A 24,746-nucleotide genomic window follows, 5' to 3' on the forward strand; every position below is an offset into this window, starting at 1 on the left:
AATTTCTGTACATATGCCATTACCTATTTATTATCTTTAGCACTTCACAAAATACATGCGCATATCAAATCACTACTGTCTTTTGTTCCTTCTGAGTTATTTTTAGCCATCTATCTGCAAATAACAAATACCACACACTAGTCAATAAAACATTAATATTACTATGTAATGGTAGTTAAAATTTAATACTTACAGCATATTCTTGAATTTGAACCACAAACCCTAAGTTTCCTAATTATTCTGCTGATGTAAAACAGTTCCAGTAAGTACATCACATACTTTAATAGGATTGCTAAGTCTTGTGGCTTGTTTGTAAATATCTCCATATCCATATTATGTTTAAATAGATTTGTATATATTTGATTTGTATGTATTTCCTGATACTGTATTAGCTTAAAGAATGACAATATTCCACAAAACTCTTCACAACATTTTTTTTTTCCTTCTTGAGCCTTTCACATTTGAATTCCAGAAAAGAACTACCTGAAGACTGCATTGCTTGTAATTATGTAAGTATTGTACAAGGCAAGAGTGCGCAGTGTTTCTTCAGAAAATCATACAATTCCACAGTACTTTTTTCTAGCATTAAACTCTCCCACTTGATCCCTCTTCATCTGCAGTGACTAATCTTTACTGAAGATGCAGCAAAAACTAAAGCAACCAATACCAATGAAATATTTACCTCCCAAGAACTAAGGATATAGGTGGCTAAAGTTCCTAACAGTTAATTACTGAGTTGTTTGTTTGTTTGGTGTTTTGTTTTGTTTTTTTTTTTCTCCTATGTTCATCAGTTTATCTGCAATTTCTGCCAAGGAAGAGTCTTAGGTTCTATGCTTAAATACATTACTAAAACCAGACTGGGTGAAGGAGCTGTCTGTCCTTGTTATTGTGTGCAGATTATTATGGAAACGAATTCAATACTGTGGAAGGTTTGGTTTGTTTTTTTTCAATTTTTTTAAGGAATTGAGACCATGTATTTCAAAAGAACAGGCTTATTAAATGTGGGAACTGTTTGTGAAAAATACTGCTAACATGCATTCTGTATTTGTAATTGTCTCAGATATGGTGCGAAGTGTTTCTGACTTAGAATTGTTTTTCATGGGTATCACAATACTTGTTTCATTATAGAGATCAAAAATTTTACACAGCATTTCACATTTTCATACAGAAAACACTTGTCTTTATCATAGTCTTCTCTTGAAATGCAAATTGTCGTAGTTTGGTTATGCGATTCTTGAATGCCTTATGCTTTTCTGTCTAAAACTGTACAAATTAGCAGATAGCTGACATCTTTTTTCCTGCCTATAGCTTTATTAGTCAAGATTTGCCTGTTGTTATTCTTACCAGTGCATTAATTTCGAATTTTCTGGCCAGTATATTCAAGTACATATATGCATCACCTAGGAGCCTGAGCTTTGTTATTTGACTTACGAAATGCAACCATGGTCACAATTTTTGCTTTTGTGACTGTGAGTGGGATCTAAGGATCTAAAATTCCACTCGCAGCAGACATTTTATAAAGAGGTTTTGATTGTTTCCAGGGGAAATCTGGAACAAGAATTCTAAATATTCTTGTAATACTTCAAGGGACAAGTAAATTGGCTTTTAAGTCTCCTTCTACAAGGAGTAAAAGAATGTCCATGACATTATTTTTTATTAACTCATGATCTCCAGATCAATACAGTAAAGGCTGAAACAAATGTGACTGCCAGAACAGGCATGATATGGTAGGATGCCAATAGGCTGAAAGGGAGAAAAACTGAATTCTCTTTTTGCTGCATGTCTCCCAGTTTATCTTTGTGGGTTTTCATTCCGCATTGCATCAAGCAGATATTAAGACCTATGTGCAAAAGTTTGTCTTGGTAACTGCCCTTGTGACTGCTTTTAAATGTTCGGTGTGAAGTGTAAAAGAAAAGCATTCCTGTACCGATGGGTCCTGTAAAATGGTAACGGTCTCACAATCTGCAAAGCTTGTACTCCAGCAATGCCAGGCTCCCAAATTTGTGCCACCAATGTGCTCTGCACATAAACAGCAAATCTTGACTCAAGATATGGAACTGCTAAGAGTTTAAACAGACATTTTTCCAGAAGTTCCCAGGGGCTCAAAACTGGATGAAGCAGTTCAAGTGTTTGGGCATTTCATATGCTTTCCTCCATCAAATCTGCTGCCCTAAAAAAAGTATTTTTGTTGTCTTCATGTGACTGGAAGTTCCTAAGTTAATGTAAAGTTTCAGTATCTACAGATATTATGACAAGAAATGCTTTTGAATTATTTTTTGAGCAACAGTGGTTAGTTTAGGACAGCAGGTCTGAGGACTTGTCATGATGTCAGTACTTCTGAGGAAGGGTAGAGATGACATCAATGACACACGCACAGACGTGCTGTTTTATTCCGTGCTTTCTGTCACTCCCCTTTGGCCTCTTCTCGTTCAGCAACTGACACCGGACCCTGTACCTCATCCCAGGGTGTACGGCACTGTTCCCTCAGTGTTGATTACTGCTGTTCACTAGTATGGGCACAACGTATAGGTCAGTGTCCTTCCCTCACAGAAAAACATTAAAGCATTGCAAGAACAGGCTTCTACTGCTTGTTCCAACAGTAAGGAAAGAACAAATGAACCAAATGTTACTGGCTGTTTTCTCCTTAGCAACTAAAATCAGCTCTGGACATACTTTACTTTTTCTGTACTGCTGGGCAAAAGGGAACTGTGCTGTTTAATATGTGAATTGGTAAATATTTTTTACGGGCAGTGAAAGGTCAGGGTGTGCTTTTCACAGGACTGAAACGTGAGCTATCAACCTGGCTGAATACACACTACTCAAGCTGAAAAATCAATATAACGTGACTTTTTTCTGTGCTGCACAGAAATTGCTATTTCATGCTGATAGTAAAGACTATTGCTATATTTCTTTTTGGAAAAATGAAATTTTCATGTATTTAAATACAGGAGAACCTCAGCACATCTTTTGGGCTGAATTACTGCTAATAACAGTAAAACTAAAACACTCTCCTTACCAGTGTTGCTGGGTTAGCTGATCAAGTGCCAGTGACTACCACAAATTTCGCATGGGTAAAAAAGGTTTTTCAAGATTTCCCAAATGCCTGAGAATTTTTGACCCAGTGAAGGAGAACTGACAGAGCTATTAGTGGTTCTGACCTCTTTAGTGAAGAGGTTTGTAGTTGGGCAGGGGAGCGAAGGAGATATAGATAGGAAAATGGCTGGAAATCTTCCAGAGGAGAGGCTTTACTGCTCTCCAATCCATGCAAAACTACCTGTGAAGCTCAACGACAGGAAAAAGCAAAGTGCAAAAAGCAAGTTATATGACTTGGAGGAATTTAAGGCCTAGTTTATCGCAGGCAGCTGTGGATGATCTCCAAGCTCCCGTGGCAGTGAATGCTGAGAATGTTTGCTAAATGCCTTGCTGTTTGAGAAATGCTTTTCCCCTTCAGAAAGGAGTAAATTCCATGGACTGCCTACAAGATCTTAATCTGTCATTCCTTAACTGTGAAAGCTATCTTATTATTGTAAGGCACTTCAACAAAAAGGCAGTGATACACAAGGGTCACCAATAATTAATCTTTTGTAATGATTCCTAGAACATTAACAGGTTTGGCCTATCAAGGCTACTGAGAGATGCTTCTAAAAAGTGTAATAGGTTTACCCTAGTTTTTCAACTGCATTGCTCAGAGCAAGAATATAAAAATGTCTAGCACCCTAAAATAACACTAACTTGTCATTTTTAAGGCATCACTGTTTGAAATTTTATAAGCTATGATTGTAAATGTGAAATAAAAAAACCTTAAGAAAATACAGCAATGTAGATATGTACACTCTTCTAAATATACTATATTCCCACAGCTGTCAAAAAAATAACTCACAGACAAAACTAATATGGGAAATATGAACACAATATTTTAAATGTATGGGTTAAAAAGTAAACTTTGAAACTCAATCTTTACAGTTCTCTTAATCCATACTTCTTCAGTAAATATAAATCCCCCCCCCCCATTTCTGTAAATGGTATTTAAAAAGACACCTTTTTTTATCAACATAGGCTGTGCTGTGAGTAAACCACACTTTGTGGCTGCAACCATGTTTTTTCTTTAAACCAAGTTGAACTCCCTCAGGTTTAATTGCAGGATTGTGTCCTTGACAGCAGCGAAGACGAAACGAATATTTTCTGTGTCTGTGGCACAAGTGAAGTGGGAATAGATTACTTTCTCCTTGTCTGGATTCTGATCCTGATACAGCTTCAAAATGAAGTCTCTGGCAGCTTTGACATCTTGTTTAGGTCCTAGCCAAAAGCACAATTAGTGGTTTCAAAGAGTTAAAAGCTATGGGTCAAGGAAGAAACCTATGGACAGTGTCTTAACAGGCTAATTTCATATTTAAATGTGAAATCGCCATGAAGACATACTCCCTTTTTGGCATTTCCTCATTCATGTGTTAGTGGAGCAAAAGCCGTTACAACACTGCTTTCTAAAATGTGTGGAGCATGCTTTTTTCAACTGTAAATGTTACAGGTCAAAGTAAATTTTTTATAAAAACCTATGCAACTGAAATTACCCAGTATATACTAATAGTTTGCTACATTATTGTAGTATGTCAAAGACCATGAGAGAAATTAAATTTTCTAAAAGACACAGAGTAAACAGGATTCTCTTTGGCAAAGAAAGGGATGTGCATTTTCTCTGTAGCTATTAAATTACTATAATTCTTTTCATCATTAATTGTAGATTCAATGTGATACATGTCTTGCAGAATATAATACTGTATTAAGTAATGCAATACATCTGTGATTATTTTCATCATTCTTCTGGCGACTTTAAGTATCAGTGACATTTGTTAAGTTATCCAGTTATAATGCAAATGCAAATGCAAAACTATACTATGGGTTTTTACTATGTAAAGAGCTGGGTTAAGAGCTGTATTCCCCAAGCTCCCCCTGTATCTTGTCTCTTGAGATCAAAGATGAAAAAGGTGCTTCTTCACATAAATAAATAGCGATCATGCCACTCCAGTGGTAACAGAATGGCTGCAAGAAATCTCAAGACTCTGTCCACGATGTTCCAGTAAAACTGAGTAACTTAAATTTGTATTTTAAAGGATAGAGTAGAAAAGCATAGATATCAAATACATTGCATAATTCCACTTTCCCTGTTCGATTTAATGAGGGAAAACTAACTGGTTTAAATATGACTTTTAGCTTTGTGAAGATAGTCTGGGATAAATGCTTACCTGTGTATTCTGGAAAGTAACTAATTAGATGGGAATACATGATTTTCTCTTCTAGAAGATCTTTTTTATTTAAAAACAAAATAACTGAAGAATTCAGAAACCAGGGATATGTAATGATAGTTTTAAATAAGGCCTTGCTTTCTTCCATTCGATTCTACAACAAAAATTAATATGAAGTTACACTCTCTAGACAGTAGCATAGGCAAATCACATCAGCCAGAGATCATAAAGGTTGTTTTGAAAACTTTTTTAACTACTTTTATTAAGCGCATTCGCAATGCATTGGTTGATCATTACTCTACATGTTCTATATCCTTTTACTCACTGGGTTTGGATCACTGATATGAATGGCATGTGACATCAAGGTAAGTCTTAATAATAGAAATTATTTGAATTCTTGTATGAGTTAGTGAGCAGTCATGGACCGCTGCTTTATGAAAGCCTCTTCTGACCTCACAGTGAGAGCTGAAGCAGGGTATATTGGGTCAAATATCTGATATTAACATACTGTAACATAGCTAAAGGACAAGAGTATATGTACTCATCTATACTAGTAATAAAGTCTGTCCATTTCAAGAGAGATCTAAGGAACACCACATTCAGAGATTGCTGTTTGGAGTTCCTGAGGACAAACTTGTGATAGCAGTCAGTTCGTTATTTATTTCCTAATGTCCAAAGTGAGCATAACAAAATGTTCAAGATGGTGAAAGGAAAAAGAAAATTAAAGTTACTGAAGTTGTTCATGCATTAAAAGATGACAGGAAACTTTGAAAACTCTATCTCACCTACAGTGGATGTTGTGACACTTCAGCAAGTGAAGCAGGGCATGCTTTTCACAGTTCAAACAGATCTTGAGAAAGTGATCTGTAAGGGCTTTGGGACTTTAGAGTTCAAACGGTATTAAATGTTTCTGAAGGACACTTGAAGGAATCCTCATACTGCAGGATGTAAAGCAACCACTACCAAAAGGAATGCAGTTCTACTAATATGCTTTTATCTAATTAATTTCTTAAGTTAGCAAATGTGACACCCATCTACAAGAAGGGGTGGAAGGAGGACCCGGGAAACTACAGGCCTGTCAGCCTGACCTCAGTGCCGGGGAAAGGTATGGAGGAGATCATCCTGAGTGCCATCACGTGGCATGTACTATGGGACAACCACAGGATCAGGCCCAGTCAGCATGGGTTTATGAAAGGCAGGTCCTGCTTGACTAACATGATCTTCTGTGACAAGGTGACCCGCTTAGTGGATGAGGGAAAGGCTGTGGATGTTGTCTACCTCGACTTCAGTAAAGCCTTTGACACCATTTCCCACAGCATTCTCCTGGAGAAACGGGCTGCTCATGGCTTGGATGAGTATACTCTTCGCTAGGTAAAAATCTGGCTGGATGGCTGAACCCAGAAAGTGATGGTGAATGGAGTTAAATCCAGTTGGTGGCTGGTCACAAGTGGTCTTCCCCAGGGCTCAGTACTGGGGCCAGTCCTGTTTAATATCTTTATCATAGAATCATAGAATCGTTAAGGTTGGAAAAGACCCTTAAGATCATCGAGTCCAACCGTTAACCTAGCACTGCCAAGTCCATCTATACCATGTCTTCAAGCACCGTATCTGTCCGTTCTTTAAATACCTCCAAGGATGGAGACTCAACCACTTCCCTGGGCAGCCTGTTCCAGTGCCTGACTACCCTTTCGGGGAAAAAGTTTTTCCTAATATCCAACCTAAACCTCCCCTGGCGCAGCTTGAGGCCGTTTCCTCTTGTCCTATCACTTGTTACTTGGGAGAAGACACCGTCCCCCACCTCGCTACAACCTCCTTTCGAGAGCAGTAAGGTCTCCCCTCAGCCTCCTCTTCTCCAGGCTAAACAGTCCCAGCTCCCTCAGCCGCTCCTCATAAGACTTGTGCTCTAGATCCTTCACCAACTTCATTGCACTTCTCTGGACACGCTCCAGCACCTCAGTGTCCTTCTTGAGGTGAGGGGCCCAAAACTGAACACAGGATTCAAGGTGCGGCCTCCCCAGTGCCGAGTACAGGGGCACTATCACCTCCCTGGTCCTGCTGGCCATGCTATTCCTGATACAAGCCACAATGCCATTGGCCCTCTTGGCCACCTGAGCACACTGCTGGCTCATGTTCAGGCGGCTGTCAACCAACACCCCCAGGTCCTTTTCTGCCAGGCAGCTCTCCAGCCACTCCTCCCCCAGCCTGTAGCGTTGCATGGGGTTGTTGTGAGCCAAGTGCAGGACCCGGCACTGAGCCTTGTTGAATCTCATACAGTTGGCCCCGGCCCAACGATCCAGCCTGTCCAGGTCCCTCTGTAGGGCCTTCCTCCCCTCCAGCAGATCGACACTTCCACCCAACTTGGTGTCATCTGCAAACTTTCTGAGAGTGCACTCGATCCCCTCATCCAGATCATCAGTGAAGATATCGAACAGGACTGACCCCAACACTGAGCCCTGGAGAACACTGCTGGTGACTGGCCGCCAACTGGATTTGACTCCATTCACCACCACTCTCTGGGCTCGGCCGTCCAGCCAGTTTTTAACCCAGCGCAGAGTGCACTGATCCAAGCCGTGAGCAGCCAGCTTCTCCAGGAGAATGCTGTAGGAGACATTGTCAAAGGCCTTACTAAAGTGCAGGTAGACAATATCCACAGCCTTCCCCTCATCCACTAAGTGGGTCACCTTGTCATAGAACGAGACCAAGTTAGTGAAACAGGATCTCCTTTTCATAAACCCATGCTGGCTGGGCCTGATCCCTCGGTTGTCCCGCACTTGCTGCATAATCAACGATCTGGACGAGGGGATTGAGTGCACCCTCAGTAAGTTTGCAGATGACACCAGGTCGGCTGGGAGTGTTGATCTGCTGGAGGGTAGGAAGGCTCTACAGAGGGACCTGGACAGGCTGGATCGATGGGCTGAGGCCACCTGTATGAGGTTCAATAAGGCTCAGTGTCGGGTCCTGCACTTGGGTCACAACAACCCCATGCAACGCTACAGGCTTGGGGAGGAGTGGCTGGAGAGCTGCCCAGCGGAAAAGGACCTGGGGGTGTTGGTCAACAACGAGCTGAATATGAGCCAGCACTGTGCCCAGATGGCTAAGAGGGCCAATAGCACTCTGGCTTGTGTCAGGAATAGTATGGCTAGCAGGACCAGGGAGGTGATTGTCTCCCTCTACTCGACACTGGTGAGGCTGCACCTCGAGTGCTGTGTTCAGTTTTGGGCCCCTCACTACAAGAAGGACATCGAGGTGCTGGAGCGTGTCCAGAAAAGGGCAATGAAGCGGGTGAAGGGTCTAGAGCACAAGTCTTATGAGGAGCGGCTGAGGGAGCTGGGACTGTTTAGCCTGGAGAAGAGGAGGCTGAGGGGAGACCTTATTGCTCTCGAAAGGAGGTTGTAGCGAGGTGGGGGACGGTGTCTTCTCCCAAGTAACAAGCCATAGGACGAGAGAAAATGGCCTCAAGCTGCACTAGGGGAAGTTTAGATTGGATATTAGGAAAAACTTCTTCCCCGAAAGGGTAGTCAGGCACTGGAACAGGCTGCCCAGGGAAGTGGTTGAGTCCTCATCCCTAGGGGTACTTAAAAGACAGGTAGATGTGGTGCTTAGGGACCTGGTTTCGTGGTGGACTGGGCAGTGCTAGGTTAACGGTTGGACTCGGTGATCTTAAAAGTCTTCTCCAACCTTAACGATTGTATGATTCTATTCTATGATTGTAATTGCCTACTGTTTCCTATTTTGCATCCTTCTCTACAACATCTGGCTATTGCTAATGACAGGACTCTAGAACAGATGGGAGAACTCATCTTATGTTTTCTGACCTTGGCAAGGAGGTAAATTTTAAGTTATTTTGTTTTAATTTTCCTTAATTAATGCACAGGTTAATTCTAAAGCATCCAAGACTTAAAAAAACAAAAACAAACCCAAACTAATTACCGATGACTGGGGTAGTTTTACTTGCTTAGGGATATTGCTGATACTCACATTCTCAAATATTTCACATGGCTTAAGTGATTTAAAAGATTTTTAAATCATGTTTTGCCTTTTAAGGTAGAGTTCACTTTTACAGGCAGGCTTCTAATTTAATACAACTTCGGGACTGCTTGATCAGCTTCTTAATGCAATTCTAGTATTTGCAAATGCTTTTATGAAGACATGTGAATGCTGTCTTTCTTAAAAAGCACCCATCTTTTTCTGTATCTTAGATACCCCCGCTCCTTACCTCATTGTCACATTCTGCCAAGACTTGATCATATTCACTTAATGCAACTAAGAAAATAATGGAAGTAACACTTTCAAAACAATGGATCCACTTCCTTCTTTCTGACCTTTGGCCACCTACATCCACCATCCTGTTAAACAGAAATACAGTCAACATATTAGTCATTTATAGACATATTAGTCTTACTTCATAAGATCCTTTAAGTATACCCAAAGGCCTTATAAGAGATCACCTACCTGAGATAAGCTTGAACTGTGAAAAGTATATCTTAACATTGCACATTCTGTTTAATATTTCAACTCGATTCACTTGCTGTAGTGCTACAACTTTCACTGTTCTTTAGTGTTGTTGTGGGTTAATCCCAGTGAGCAGCTAAGTACAACACAGCTGCTTGCACACTACCCCGCCACGCACCGTGGGTGGACATGGGGAGAGGAAAGAAAGAGTAAAAGCAAGAAAACTTGGGGTGTCAAGATTAAAACAAAAAAAATATTGTTTAGTAAATGAAGGATAAGTGGAAGAAGAGATAAACAAAACAAAACAAGTGATGCAAAAGCAATCACTCACCACCTCCCACAGGTAGACTGATGTCCAACCAATTCCCAAGAAAAGGATGGCCAACCTCCCTAAAGCCCCCTCTTTTCACTTCTATCACTAAGCATGATGTCATATGGTGTGAAATATGTCTTTGGTTAGTTCAGATCATCTGCCCAGCTTTGTCCCCCTCCCAACCTGTTGTGCACCCCCGCAACCTATTCACTGGAGGGGCAGGGAAACTGAGAAGGCCTTGGTGCTGTGCAAACACTGTTAAGCAAAAGCTAAAACACTGGTATGTTACCAGTACTGTTTTGTTTACAAATCTAAAACACAGCACCGTATCAGCTGCTATGAAGCAAATTAACTTTGTCCTAGCCAGGCCCAGTACAAGTGTGTAAGTTACCTGAGGCACAATACAAAGTATAATTCTGTTTTTTTTTTTTCTGTGTTGGTAGAAGTTTTAGCAAAGAGAGATGTGAGCACGCTCAATTTTATTTCCACACATGCTCCAAAATCTCCCTTGGCCCCTGCCCCCCAAGAATCCCAGTGTAGTCGTATCTCACTCTTCAAAACAAAAAAATCAAAATGCTCACAAATTATCTTATTTCCACATCAAATTCCTATGGTTTTGCAGACAGTTAAGTCCCTCACATTTTATCCAGGTGAAAATGTTCACTTGAACATTCCATTTTCCAGGAAAAAACAAACAGCAAAATCACAGTTAGGCTAGTTTGACCATGGGTTATCAGAGTGAATTCTGGTTCTGTGTTGTAACTGCAGGCAGGTGTTTGTTCATGATGAAATGGGTGCTTGGTGGAAGAACATCTATAATCATGCTAGTGTGAATTCTGCAATTTTGAAATAAAAAAAAATATGCTTTCCCTTAGAAAATCAGTAACCCCACCTGTTGCAATAGCTTGTCTAGTAGCAGATAACATAATTTTAAAGTGTTTCTGAGACTTTCTCTCAACTTTATGAGTATGTTTGTTTCTCTCAGTTCCACTGAATTTTTTTTTTTTTTTTAATATTATGTGGCAAGAATAGAAGTATCTACGGCTGTGACCCTCCTTTTTTTTTTTCTCCTCCTTCCCTCAGTCTGTTCAACTCCCTTCCCTAACTTTAGCTAACTGAAAGTTCTAAACTCCCTTGAGGGCTTTAACATATCTATTAGGGGACAGCCAGGAGGCGAAAGCTCTTGGCTCTAAATGGAATTAAGCTACATTCCAATATGAACACTCATGTATCTACAAATACCTTACCTCTGCACCCTCCCATCCAAGAATTTTAATTAAACTAATAGTTCAGAATACACAGCAATTGGGCTGCTTGAATTGAAAAACTTTTTTCATGTAATGTAAATTTCAAAAGGAATGTTTTGAAACAACACTCAAGTTACTGTTTTAACTTTGGAGACTAAAAAGGCTGGAAACACAACACTCATTGAATGCAAAAGTTTAAAGGACCTTAAAAGTAAAGTTGCAGCAACTGCTTTCATAATTGTATACTGAATCATTTGACAGGCAGTCTTACCTAAATATAATATTTTCTAAATCAAAAGGATACTCGATAATTCCTGTAGTTGGCACTCGGACTCTAAGAATATCTTGCTGAGTTGGCACAAATGAGGGCATAGCAATACGATCAAGGTCAGTAAGATAACTGGAAAGTTAAATAGACAACAGAAACAAGATTAATGCACTGTCATAAATTAATCACACAGATTCAAAACCAAAGTACTAACTAGCAATCACAGAAGTGTTCCCACAAAAGCAGCTAAATAGAAATTCAGTTGTGCATGGCCTTAGCCCATTTGTTGCTGGCATAAAACAATAAAACCCTTTACTTTAACTGAGGTCTGCATGTACCTTTCAGACAGAATATAACTATTCAAAAGAGATGATGCCTGAATGTTCTATAGACAATCAGCCCACACCCAAAATTACGAATTTTAATTGAATAATCTTTGCTATTACCCCAGAATGAACACCAGCATTAAGATTTGAGCACAAATATAAATATCAGTTCTAGCCATAATGTTTACCAACAGTACTCTATCCCATCACTTCATCCATGATGCTAATATTGCACACAAATGTGAAAGCTTGCTGGACAGAATTCAGAAAAGTAATTAATGGAAAGCTCTGCAAACATGAATGCTTCAAACATATATTTTTAATATAAAAGATGATGCGTTTAGTTTCTCATCTGCCCATGTGGACATTCTTAACTTTACCCTCAGTTTCACAAGGCTCTTGTGCTTTTCATGGCTGGGATTAAATTCTAGGATGACATTCATGTGCCTCAATAAATGAGCAGTGTGAGCAAGACACAAAGAACCGGTGCCTGGTATTCCTCTCTGCAATCTATCTTCCCAACACTAGAAGGCAACATTAGATCATACAAAATCCTAACAAGGCATACAGGAAGTATAAGGTGTACTCAATTCATACAACATGGTCGTGGCACAAACCTTCCTTTATTTAAGCACTAATTCCCCCCATTTTTCTTTGGTAGAAGAGGGAGAGTGTTCATGTATTCTCCCCTTGCTGCCCAAACATCCCTCACATTTGGGTTCCAAAATCAAAAATACTCACACTTTATGTTATCACTTACTCAGAAAGGATTTCTCTTTGAAATAAGAAAATTCCTCCTCTCCAGCAATGTAGCAAATTGTTATTGAGACCTCAATCGTAATTAACAGCAAAAGGAAGACTGAATAAAATTTAAAATAAAACTGATTTTCCATTGTGGCTGATTTCTTAGAAAATGAGGCTACAGTAGACCATTAAGTGGCATCCTTCTTCTCCAGTGTAGGATTATTTAAGAACAAGGCAGACAAACATCTGTCAAGAATTATAACGCTTAACACACAGGAACAGATTGCCTGTGTGTAACCATTCTGAGTTCAAGTTTACTATAAATGCTTTATCTAAATGTTCCTTGCTGAAATTTAACCTTGTTACTTCTCAACCTTGGCAGAAACAGAAATGTAAGTTTTCTGTTCTCATGAAACAATCATTTTTTCACAATTAAATTATTTGAAAAATGGGGGAGAGACTTATCTTCATTCTTATTATACCCTAAGCTTTTCATGTAACTGAACTGTCTGACCTGCCCACTTGTTGTCAATGTATTTTGTACAGCTGTTTTTCATGATTTCCCCCAAGGGAGACTCAGTTATGTACCAGCTGTATTGACCTCAGAACTGGGAGGGATGATGGTTCCAGTATGTTCAGAAAGCCTAAAATTAGTTTGTTTCATCATTCCAACTTAAAATTCGTTGTGTACAACAGGCCAACAGAGACACAGGTATAACTAATAAAATCAGAGTGAAGCTATCTCTTCGCTCAGCAGAGTGCCCAGATGGCCAAGAAGGCCAGTAGCATCCGGGCCTGTATCAGAAATAGTGTGGCCAGCAGGACCAGGGAAGTGATCGTCCTCCTGTACCCGGCACTGGTGAGGCCGCACCTCGAATATTGTTTTCAGTTTTGGGCCCCTCACTACAAGAAGGACATTGAGGTGCTGGAGCGTGTCCAAAGAAGGGCAAAGGAGTTGGTGAAGGGTCTAGAGGACAAGTCTTATGAGGAGCGGTTGAGGGAACTGTGGTTGTTTAGCCTAGAGTAAAGGAGGCTCAAGGGAGACCTTATTGATCTCTACAACTACCTGAAAGGAGGTTGTAGCGAGGTGTGGGTCAGTCTCTTCTCCCAAGTAACAAGCAATAGGACGAGAGGAAACAGCCTCAAGCTGCGCCAGGGGAGGTTTAGGTTGGGTATTAAGAAAAATTTCTTCACTGAAAGGGTTGTCAAACACTGAAACAGGCTGCCCAGGGAAGTGGTTGAGTGACCATCCCTGGGGGTATTTAAAAGATGTGTAGACGTGGTGCATAGGGACAAGGTTTAGTGGTGGACTTGGCAGTGTTAGGTTAATGGCTGGACTCGGTGATCTTAAAGGTCTTTTCCAACCTAAATGATTCTATGATGAACTTCATTAAGTCTGGCTTGTCTTTGTAATTATGCAGTGTACTTACTACTTAGCAGAGTCTGAGAGCTGGTACTCCCTTCGTCTGTCGTAGCATTCTTGAATTCCTGGGTCTTCCCAGAGCTTCTTGATTGCTTCAACTTGTTTTATTTCCAGCACTGTCACTTTATCCACTTCCACTTCTTTGATCATCTGAGCACTCTCCTAATCAATTAAATGGTTACACTATGGTGAGAAAGGATTGCTGTCAGCATGCAGTACACACTCTCCCCTTTATTTATTATGATCTTCCAATCAATGAGACTAAGCATCAGAAAGGAACCTAGGAGAAAATATGCAGTTTTAATCCTTGAATTTAATTTTTCAAGTCAAATGACTGCTGCTGAATGTTTTAAACAAGTTAAGTCTTGCTTACTGTCATCCAGGTGTGACTTTTCTTTTTAAAAGGGGACCTTGACATTGGTCAGAAGAAGCTCTAAACCTACTTTTTTAAACTCACAAAATTTTAATACCAATTTATAACAGTGGTAATGTTTCTAAAATTCTAGATACTTTCTTTAGTACAGATACTTTTGGTTGGTTTGTTGGTTTGGTTTGTTTCAGAACAAATCAGAGGCTAACCTAGTATAAACAGTCATCAAGCGAGCATCAAATTCCTACAAGCCATCTTCTATTTAATGCCTATCTCAGTGAGATACAGCCAATGTACTACTCTATGGAAAGAAATAATTTTTCTTTGCTCTCTGCTGTTAAGTAAGTGTGAGAGGTATTGCAAAGATAAATGTAAGTTTTGCTTTTAAGGGATACAAAACAATCTATCGTTCTGCAGCAAGTGGTGCAGTTGATATGCTTGCGGGAAGGGATACCATCCAGAAGGACCTTGACAGGCTTGAGGAGTGGGCCTGTGCAAACTTCATGAAGTTCAAGAAGGCCAAGTGCAAGGTCCTGCACCTGGACTGGGGCAATCCCCAACATCAATAAAGACTGGGAGATGAATGGATTGAGAGCTGCCCTGTGGAGAAGGACTTGGGGACACTGGTGGATGAAAAATTAGACATCAGCTGGCAATGTGCGCTTGCAGCCCACAAAGCCAACCATATCCTGGGCTGCATCAAAAGAAGCGTGGCCAGCAGGGCGAGGGAGGTGATTCTGCTCCTCTACTCTGCTCTGGTGAGATCCCACCTGGAGTGCTGCATCCAGTTCTGGGGTCCTCAGTACAAGAAAGACATGGACGTGTTGGAGTGGGTCCAGAGGAGGGCCACAAAAATGATCAGACGGATAGAGCACCTCTGCTATGAAGAAGAGCTGAGAGCGTTGTGAGTTGTTCAGCCTGGAGGACAGCAGGCTCTGAGGAAACCTTATTGTGGCCTTTCAGTACTTAAAGGGGGCTTCTAAGAAAGGTGGAGAAAGACTTTTCACCAGGGCCTGTAGTGAAAGGACAAGGCACAATGATTTTAAACTGAAAGTGGATAGATTTAGCTTGCACGTAAGGGAGAAAATTTTTCCAATGAGAGTGGTGAGACACTGAAACACGTTGCCCAGAGAAGCTGTGGATGCCTCATTCCTGGAAACACTGAAGGTCAGGTTGGATGGGGCTTTGAGCAAGGATGCCCCTGACTGTGGTGGGGGGGGTTGGACTGGATGATATTTAAAGGTCCCTTCCAACCCATTCTATGATTAGAAGTGTTCTCTTCTGAAACTGTTCAGCTGGCTATATCCTGATGTTTGCCAATACCTTTAGTGGTCTGGAAAAGTATCATTCTAAAATACATTTAATATTGAAATTAATTTATTTATTTAGTATTTGGAATATAACAGATTGGTTACTGTACATTCAGTCTGCCAACACTTTTTCCAGTACTTTGCTAGATATCATCTAGATTTTAACTTACATCCTCTTTAAAAATGAAATAAGGTTTCTTCCTAACCTTTCATTTAAGCTTGGGACAGTCACAAATAGTAACACTGCATACAGATCTGGTTTGGATCCAAGGTAGTGAATCATAGAATCATAGAATTGTTTAGGTTGGAAAAGACCTTTAAGATCATCCAACCATTAACCTAGCACTGCGAAGTCCACCACGAAACCAGGTCCCTAAGCACCACATCTGTCTTTTAAATACCTGCAGGGATGGTCACTCAACCACTTCCCTGGGCAGCCTGTTCCAGTGCCTTTCGGGGAAGAAATTTTTCCTAATATCCAATCTAAACTTCCCTGGCGCAGCTTGAGGCCATTTTCTCTTGTCCTATCACTTGTTACTCGGGAGAAGAGACCGACCCCCACCTCGCTACAACCTCCTTTCAGGTAGTTGTAGAGAGCAATAAGGTCTCCCCTCAGCCTCCTCTTCTCCAGGCTAAACAACTCCAGCTCCCTCAGCCGCTCCTCATAAGACTTGTGCTCTAGACCCTTCACCAACTTCGTTGCCCTTCTTTGGACACGCTCCAGCACCTCGATGTCCTTCTTGTAGTGAGGGGCCCAAAACTGAACACAGTATTTGAGGTGTGGCCTCACCAGTGCCAAAATCTTGGGTCTGAACTGGAAAATTTGAATACTGATAGACCTGTTAATCTAGTCATTCAAAATGAGAAAAAAATCAATCAGAAAACAGGACTTTTGTGGTTATGGGGTCTTTAAGTTCTCATGGGCAACTGAAATACTACGTAACATAGGGCCTAATGCCTCAAAAGCAATTTCTCCTTGCTCAGTTCAAATTAATTTTAAATATTGTAAGTCTCCAAAATGTTTTGAATATACTACTCTTCTGAATTTTCATATTAAAGACTTACAAGGCAGTCATAATACCTGGGCAAATTCTCCATGATTGGAATTATCTTTGATTTTACAGGTATTCTGTTACAGAAAACCAAATCCCAACTCTTCTGATTTTTATTAAAGCCGTTTTTTTAAAATATTAGCTAAAAGCTTTAACCATAACTGTTATAATTACTGCTACACTGTAAATTGTTAATCAATATAAAATAGTTTAAAATGCATCATGGTATAAACATTCCCGTTAGTATTTCTTGTAGATTCTTTACAGATGTAATGTAATCCATATTGGTTTTTTACCTTAATTTTACACAGAATAACTAAGTTAGCAAGACAGGTAATATTATCTATCTACTGAATAAATTTTTCTGTTCTGTAACTATTGTATCAAATGTTCATGCTGATCTAGAACAATGTGATTTACTTCACCTGTGATTTATGCTTTACTTAGGTACTGTATATGAGGCAAGAGGTTAGAGAACCTGTGTCCTGGTATTAACTTTTCTCCATATTTTCAATCTTATCTGGTGAAAGACGTGCAGAATAATTTGGATTATGAGTAACTCTTCCTTCAATTCACTAAAGTCACAGAACAGATATCCTTTTCTAGAGAAGAGAAAGGGCACTGACATGCAAATACCCATCACAGCATTTTGACTGGGGTTGACTCGGGCTTTATTCCATGATAAAACTTTGCATGTCCCTCTAAGAGGGCTTCATGTAATTGCAGCTGCAAAACTTGCTTTGGTATCAGGTTGCTGTGAAAAGAAATATTTCGTAAGTGTCTACATCTGCAAACTTCAGTCCCATTATCTGGACAAGTGCCATGTGACATCAGGAAAAATCCTTTTTGGGAAAATAATTCAGATTAATCTTTCATTTCATAATATATAACAAATAGAGTTCAACACTGACAGCTAGTCTCATGCTCGTATTTAAAAAAAAAAAAATAAATCCTACAATGAAGTGAAAAATTACTTAAAGCACCAAGTGATTTTAGTATCATTTCATGGGTATGTCTTCCCCATCCTCAGTAAATAGGCACATTACTAATAAAAAATGCCTTTGGTATGAATTATGGGTGGATAATATGACATGAAAGCAAGCTACAGAATATTTCAGTTTCCTTAAAATGCAGTCTTCAGGATAAATGAGTAATGAGTAATCTTAGGAGACAGTGTACAATAATCCAGCCAAGATCTGACAGAAAAGGGGATTAAACCTGAAACACGCTCTAAGATGTCCTTAGAAGCAGCAGAAAGTAATTCAAACTGGGCAGTAGGAGAGTCCTGTATTTTTTTATACTGGGAAATATCAGCATTTTAACTAAAAGTCAGGTGTCACAGGATTTTGTGAGAGTGCGTGTGCATGTTTGTGGGAGCGTGTGTGGCAATTTATTGCTAACAGCAAACATTCCTCATAAGTAACAACCAGAGCAATGCCAGCTATTTCAGCCTCTGACTACTATAATGACTGAAGTAAATTATTTTTCTACAAAATTGTGTTGACGTGATAGAACATATTAACGTAAAACAGGATTATAATTGGAAATGGATTGTTTGTTTTACATCTAGTTTTAAGTAATACTGATTGTCTAACACTGATATTACCTATAGCTTAGTTGCAGATATTCTGTATTGTATTCATGGTCAACACAAATATTAATTGCCAATGAACTGAAAATTTGCAAGCCATGGCAAAATTAACTAAGCCCCCAAACTCTATACACAGCTCTTCCAGTACGTAATAAGAACCAGTTCTGCTAATCAGAACTTTTTTTTTATATTGTTGTATCTAACCCACTGAAGGATTTTTGCTGATTACTGCAAATAAGTGGCCTTTGAATTTGTCACAAACTGTGAAAGCTAAATAAATTTTCTAACCTGCTATAGCTCTTTAAGCTAGTTTGACATTTGATAAAATGCTTAAATGTCCTTTGTTTCTTCTGGTTAAACACTATAAAGGGGAAGTGAATGATGTAAGATGCCCCACAAGGCTCACAGGGCTTTTATTATTTTGCTGTAGAATCCCACCACTAGGAATTCTAGAAAAGGGTTATTAAATCTTGTCAACAGTTAGTAATAATATAAGTTTACATTTTAACAAATATCTTTTGCCACTGCCAACAGCACACCATGAAAGCAGTTTAAATATCATGAAACTTTATACTGGGATTTTGGCAAGAAGTGGGCCTCAGTGTTTCAAGTGGACAGGGTCATATTTTAAAACCTTCCTCTGAAATTCACAAGAACACCAGGAATTTAGTTTTCATTTCCCTCAAAGCCAGAGTGGCATTTTATAGAATTCTCACTTACCACTAAGAAGTTAGCCCAAGAGACGTTGTGGAAATATGCAGCATTGTAATACATAAGCAGTAGGTGCTTTACAGAAAGAACAGAAACGGCTCACTAACATGAGAAGAAAACAAAACAAAACAAATCTACAATCATTACAGACCAAACCAAGGAACAAAGAGGGGAAATGCAAAACAGCACAAGCACATGTTAACAATGTCAGTTATTGGCATAAAATTTCAATGAAATACAAGCAACAAATGAGTTCCAGAATTCACTCTTAATTAACGTATGTATAGCACATTATGCTCTCTCTAAACACAGTATAAGCAGGAACAGCAAAAGCTACATTAAAAGTGCTGTAACATTTTTATATTCAAAAACCCTATTCTGAAGTTCCCTTACTTCAGGCTGATTTTTTTTAGGTAGGCCTCTGCTTCTCAATGGCATGGTGCAGGCAGAGAAAGGAATACAGATAATAAAATAAGAGTAAGTAATTTTGAATACAACAGAAGTAGGAGAATATACTTTTTTCATTAAAAAAAAAAAAAAAAACAAAACCACACCACAAAACAAAACCAAAAAACAAACCTTTTGATCCTGGAAAGAAAACTGATCATGTATAACAAAGACAGTGGCAAAATTGTTTGGCAAATACATTCAAAACCTGTGCCTAAGCTGCTTAGAATACTAAAAATCTATTAGTCTCTTAAAAATCTATTACATTATTCCCCACTGGAAATCAAACTTAATCCTACATTTAAAGGGCAACTGATGGTATATAACAAGCAACACTTCAAGGTTCAATTGCTAATTTGTTCTCATCAAAAAGAAACAAAATAATCAGGAGGGCTCTTGAATATGCCTTTTTGACTTCACACAGTAATACCACTGGGTAAAAGCAACTTTCTCATCTTTTGTGAAAGTGCCAAGAAACATGCACAAATGCCAGCTGAATGAGTATAATATTAAATGCAACTTATATTAAGGACAAATCTTTGCCAGACGAGAAATGGATAACACCACAAGCAACAACTGACATTTTTTTAGATATATGAATAAATTTTATCTTCAACTGTTATATGTGATGCATAGAACTGATTATTTCGGTACAGCTTCTTTTTGGAGGGTGTGAATATCCATACTTGGAAAAAAATTATATTTGATTTGATACCTTGCAGCTCTTTCATATTTCTTAGGAAACTAAATGATAAATAGAACCCAGAAACAGCTCTATGTGTTACCTTATGAAGCTCTTTGTTTTTATAAGGCCTGAATTTATATACATATTTATTTCTTCACCCATAACCTAGGTTATTACTCCTTTAAAAAGCTTTCTGAGAAGAGCGGTCTGTTTTGGTGCAATAACTAGTGAAAGTGTTTCCTAAACGCCCAGTGGTAAAGACAGGAATTAATAATTTTAAAAGTGCTGTGAGAACTAATGAAGCTTGTATTTTTCTAAGCATTTATATTTTATGGTCTTTGCACCTCACTTTCATTACCCAGATTCTTCCTCATTTGGCTGGGCAAAACAAACTACAAAATGCTCCAATAAAAGTCATACTTGGAAGCTACAGCAGGTTCTTCACAGCAAATAGAGGATCACAGGAAGGGACACAAAGTAAGTGGTTATGCAGCACTGGGAGGTTGCAAGAACAGCCAGTTAAGGGTGTATACTGCTTCAGAAAGACATTATTTATCAAGAGATACTTAGCTACAGCTGAAGTTTAAGTTTTCATCCTATGTGAATAGGAAGGTTGTGAGTATCGCTGAACATGTTTTACATCTCTAAACATTTTTACTTTTACAGTGCCACTGAAATATAGATTATATCTTACTACAGAATATGTAGAAATATACAATTCAATACTTGCCTCTTCTTTATAAAATTGTTAGGCCCATAAATTGAACTTCTGGGGAGTATAATGTGATATATTTTGGAAGTCATTGTGTATTACTAAAACCATGTTTGCATTCATTTTCATCTCATTTTTTGAAAGAGTCCCATCAGTTAAATTTGACATAAGGAATAGGGTGTGTTTGTTTCTAAAGAAATAAAAAGAGAATGCATAAAACAGAGTGAAAAAAAAACACAAAAAAACCCTAAGATTTTATAATTCACTACAATGGGGATAGGAAGCTGCTATTCCCAGGCCACATATAATTTTAGTAGAAGTTACTGATTAACAGATAACATTTTAAGTTTTACTGACAAATTATGTAAATTTCAATTCTGTTGGCTTGTTGTTGCTGTTGTTGAAAGTTCTTTGAATTGGAACCAAATGCAAGCCCAAATGCAAACCCAAAAGCTTAAGTCAATCTCCTCTTGGTACCAGCAAGGCTACCAAGTTTTGCTGAATTACAAGCCCTGCATATCGCTCCCCTTGTTGAGGTACGGTATTTTTCATATCTCAACCTCTATTACTGAGGTAAAGTACGCACTAAGAGACTTCTAAAATTATCTACACAATTACCTGTGATTGCTTTGTTTACATATTTTGGGTACAGGAGGAACTGAACATGAACAAACCACTGTTAAAACTAGGGCAGAAGCTAACAACTCGCTGAGCTGTACATAAAATGTATACAGTGATGCTATTGCTAGTATCTCATAATTACCATCAGAGGAGGAGACAAAAGTTAAGTATATGAGGGTTGGTTTCAATTTCTAAGTGAAAGAACATTTTGGAAGAGGAAAATTAAGGAAGGTGAAAAGAGCAGGGGAACTAAATGACTCAAGCCTTTAGAGTTAGGACATTATATTCTAAAGATAAATAAATATTGCTTATTTTGCAGTCTCTCATTATTCAGCTTTAATAGTGCACTGTTCTATGGCTATGAAAAGGTACCTGGTCATAGTTTGGATAACTGGATAGGAACAGCGGATTAAGTTGAAGACTGAATTTTTGCAAATTAAAATAATGAATTGATACCATCCTGGTTGTGCACCAACCCCTCACCATAAGCTTTGATTGTATCTTTCTTACTAAGCCTATTCTGTTTGCCACCCATAGGCTGTAGTAAATTTTTTCCTCTAAGTTTTCAATCATTATTAGCCCCCCCCATCTATGATAACAGCAGGAACAGTAAACAGTACACCAGCTAGCAGTAAGCAAAGCAAGATTAAGCAGTACAACTGTAAAAATACCAGGCTAAACCACCACCCAGATCATAATTGGCAACACAAAATTTTTGGCAAAGACCTGATTGAAAACAAGACCTCACAGTCAGATCTTATATAAAATTTAATGGATTACCCTTAAAAAAACATAAGAAAATCACAAGATGTTTTTCTTCTTCACGAAAGGAAACAGTTTGCAGTTAATCTTTATATATTTGCCTTTTGTTAAATGATGTGTGAGAGTGCATCCATGTATATGTAAATGCTGGTCACCTTCTTCAAACACAAGAGAGTTGTTTCTGCAGCATTACATAAACATGGACTAAAAGTATGCATGTACACATATGAATACAGAAGTATGCATATAAATACACAGGTACAAATATAAATAACAGCAGTACACATATGTGTAATTTGTGGCTTCCAAACCTCATTTTCCAACATTTCTAGTTTACAGGGGGAGGGGAGAAACAAAAACTATTAGTATAACATCCCCAGATATAATCAAGTTACATCCTTTATTTCTTCGTTCATTCTTCCACTCTATAGTAGACAGACATCATTGCTTGGCACACTACAAAAATATTTGGGTCACACACAATACCATACAATGTCATTGTATTTTGACATGTGGGTAATGCACTAAAATTATCTATTAATATTGCACATGAATATTTGTGATGTTTGCTCCATAGTCTTTACCCTCACAAACATCTCTGACTGCTCCAGATAGTCTATTCTGTTTTCCAATTACACCCTCTTCTGTGATTTTGAGCAGAGATTATGTCAAGAAGATGTCAGCTATTTGAGGAACAGGTTCAATTCAGGAAAAATCTGTCTACTTGTCTGTGATACCAAAATCTACAGTTTAATTCAATTGCATATACTAGATGATGATAAAAAGAATCCATTTCATATTCCTGTATCCTGTTTTTACTAGAGTTACTTGGAAATAACTTTATCTTATTTTCCTTCAGGATGTGCTGGTGTAAGTATGGCTTTCAGAAAACTGGAAAAAGAAAGACATTTTAAAATGTGAACACATTCTCATATTCCTCATTCTTACTTTTCTTTTACTTACACTGGACCTACTAAATTCCAGCAGTTACACAGCTTTCAATCAGTGCTGTTTCAAATACTAATAAAAAAGAACATCCTAGAACAACCATATATAGTAAGTAATGCAGTAACATACCACTGTTAAGTCAACTGGCATGATAAATTAATGAGATTACTTCTCTATCTGTATTTCCCAGCAGTGTTTAAGAAAATGAATTAAACTGAATTTTCATCCCCTTCAAATAATATACAAACATATATCCGTAGCAGGTATTGTCTCCTTTCCTGAATAAATAATTTTGATTATCTAACCTTGGAACATAGACTAATTTGGGCTACAGAATTTAATCCAGCTAATCCTGCACATAGCTTCTGATTTACTCACAGTATATTATGAGAAAAGGCAACCAAGTTTAGAGTGAAGATGTGAATTAATAGCTATCATTTCTTTAAAGGTTAAATCAGAGGAATAGCTCTAAGCACACAAAAGCTAACAAAGTGTGCCTCTGGGTTCCACAGTGATGCATCGTTTGTGCTTCTTCAGTGGTCAGGCACAAGCACATACGCCTCGTATATTCTCTTCTGTCCAATACTTTCTTGCCACCTCCTTTTCCTACACCAATATACTTGCAACAATTTTCTCCTTTATCCAGCCACCTTTACCACAAAACCTGCCAGAACGTAACTACCCTTGAGATCTCTCTCCTCTGTAACATTGGCTGACACATGTCAATGGGTTTAAAAGTTACAAGGGGTGAAGAAAGGCAGCCCTACACATAGTGTGATCACAGAATACTTCTTGCTTAAGAAACCAGACTTAATACTTATTAAATTGATTCCAGCCTTATAAAACAATAGAAAAGCCTTTTGAATTAGTCACAATACATTAAAAAAAAGTTCCACAAAGGAAAAAACATGTTTCCCAATAATGATATTCACTTTATAAGTGTTCAAATCAGGGAGAAAGTTATTGGGGGATTTTGCTATTAGGTTGGTTTGTACACATATTCCACCAGTGACTGTAATGGAGTTCTTCAGATTTATAGTGACTCAGGAAAAGCATGAATAAAGTTTTCTGGAGGTACAATACGTGTAGATTCCTGAAAGGAAGGAAGCAAATTCAGGTTAAAAAAGTTGTGATTAGATAACGTTCATCTCAAATCAAAACAAAACACAAAAATGCAGCTGGCTAAGAATAGGAAATTCATCCATGCTTTGGTTTCCTTCCTGGGAAATAATGAGGTTCACAGATCCAACAGCCTGCATCTCTATTCTGCACAGCCCTGCATGTAGAGCAAACCTTTCAAGGGATAGGAGAGGTGTGACTCCTGTTGATACAGACTACTTTGAGATTTCCTAGGCTGAGGAAGAGTCTCAATTAGTGAATTCAGAGTCAGGAAAGAAAACAAATCAAAACGCAAGCATTAAGATGAAATAGAATGATCTTCTGGCAAAGCAACAAATTCAACTATTATTCCAAGAAAACAGGTTTTCAGACAGAACTTGCATAAAGTTTCTTACTTCTGAGGTG

The 24,746-nt window shown here is 38.6% G+C and overlaps 1 protein-coding gene across 1 annotated transcript in view; it reads right to left on the bottom strand.

The window, feature by feature from the left end:
• Positions 1 to 4,105: 4,105 nt before the first annotated feature.
• The window catches only part of LOC309603096 (guanine nucleotide-binding protein subunit alpha-14), a gene marked incomplete at both ends in the record, with an annotated part of 90,517 nt that continues 69,876 nt past the window's right edge, over positions 4,106 to 24,746 (bottom strand). The window contains 5 exons of the mRNA XM_082337498.1: positions 4,106 to 4,296; positions 5,241 to 5,394; positions 9,457 to 9,586; positions 11,524 to 11,652; positions 14,021 to 14,175. Of these exons, the coding sequence (XP_082193624.1) occupies positions 4,106 to 4,296; positions 5,241 to 5,394; positions 9,457 to 9,586; positions 11,524 to 11,652; positions 14,021 to 14,175 (759 nt within the window). The remainder of the gene's footprint in view (positions 4,297 to 5,240; positions 5,395 to 9,456; positions 9,587 to 11,523; positions 11,653 to 14,020; positions 14,176 to 24,746) is intronic.

This window comes from Platalea leucorodia, assembly GCF_965183815.1.
Source record: "Platalea leucorodia genome assembly, chromosome: Z".
Lineage (NCBI taxonomy): Eukaryota > Metazoa > Chordata > Aves > Pelecaniformes > Threskiornithidae > Platalea > Platalea leucorodia.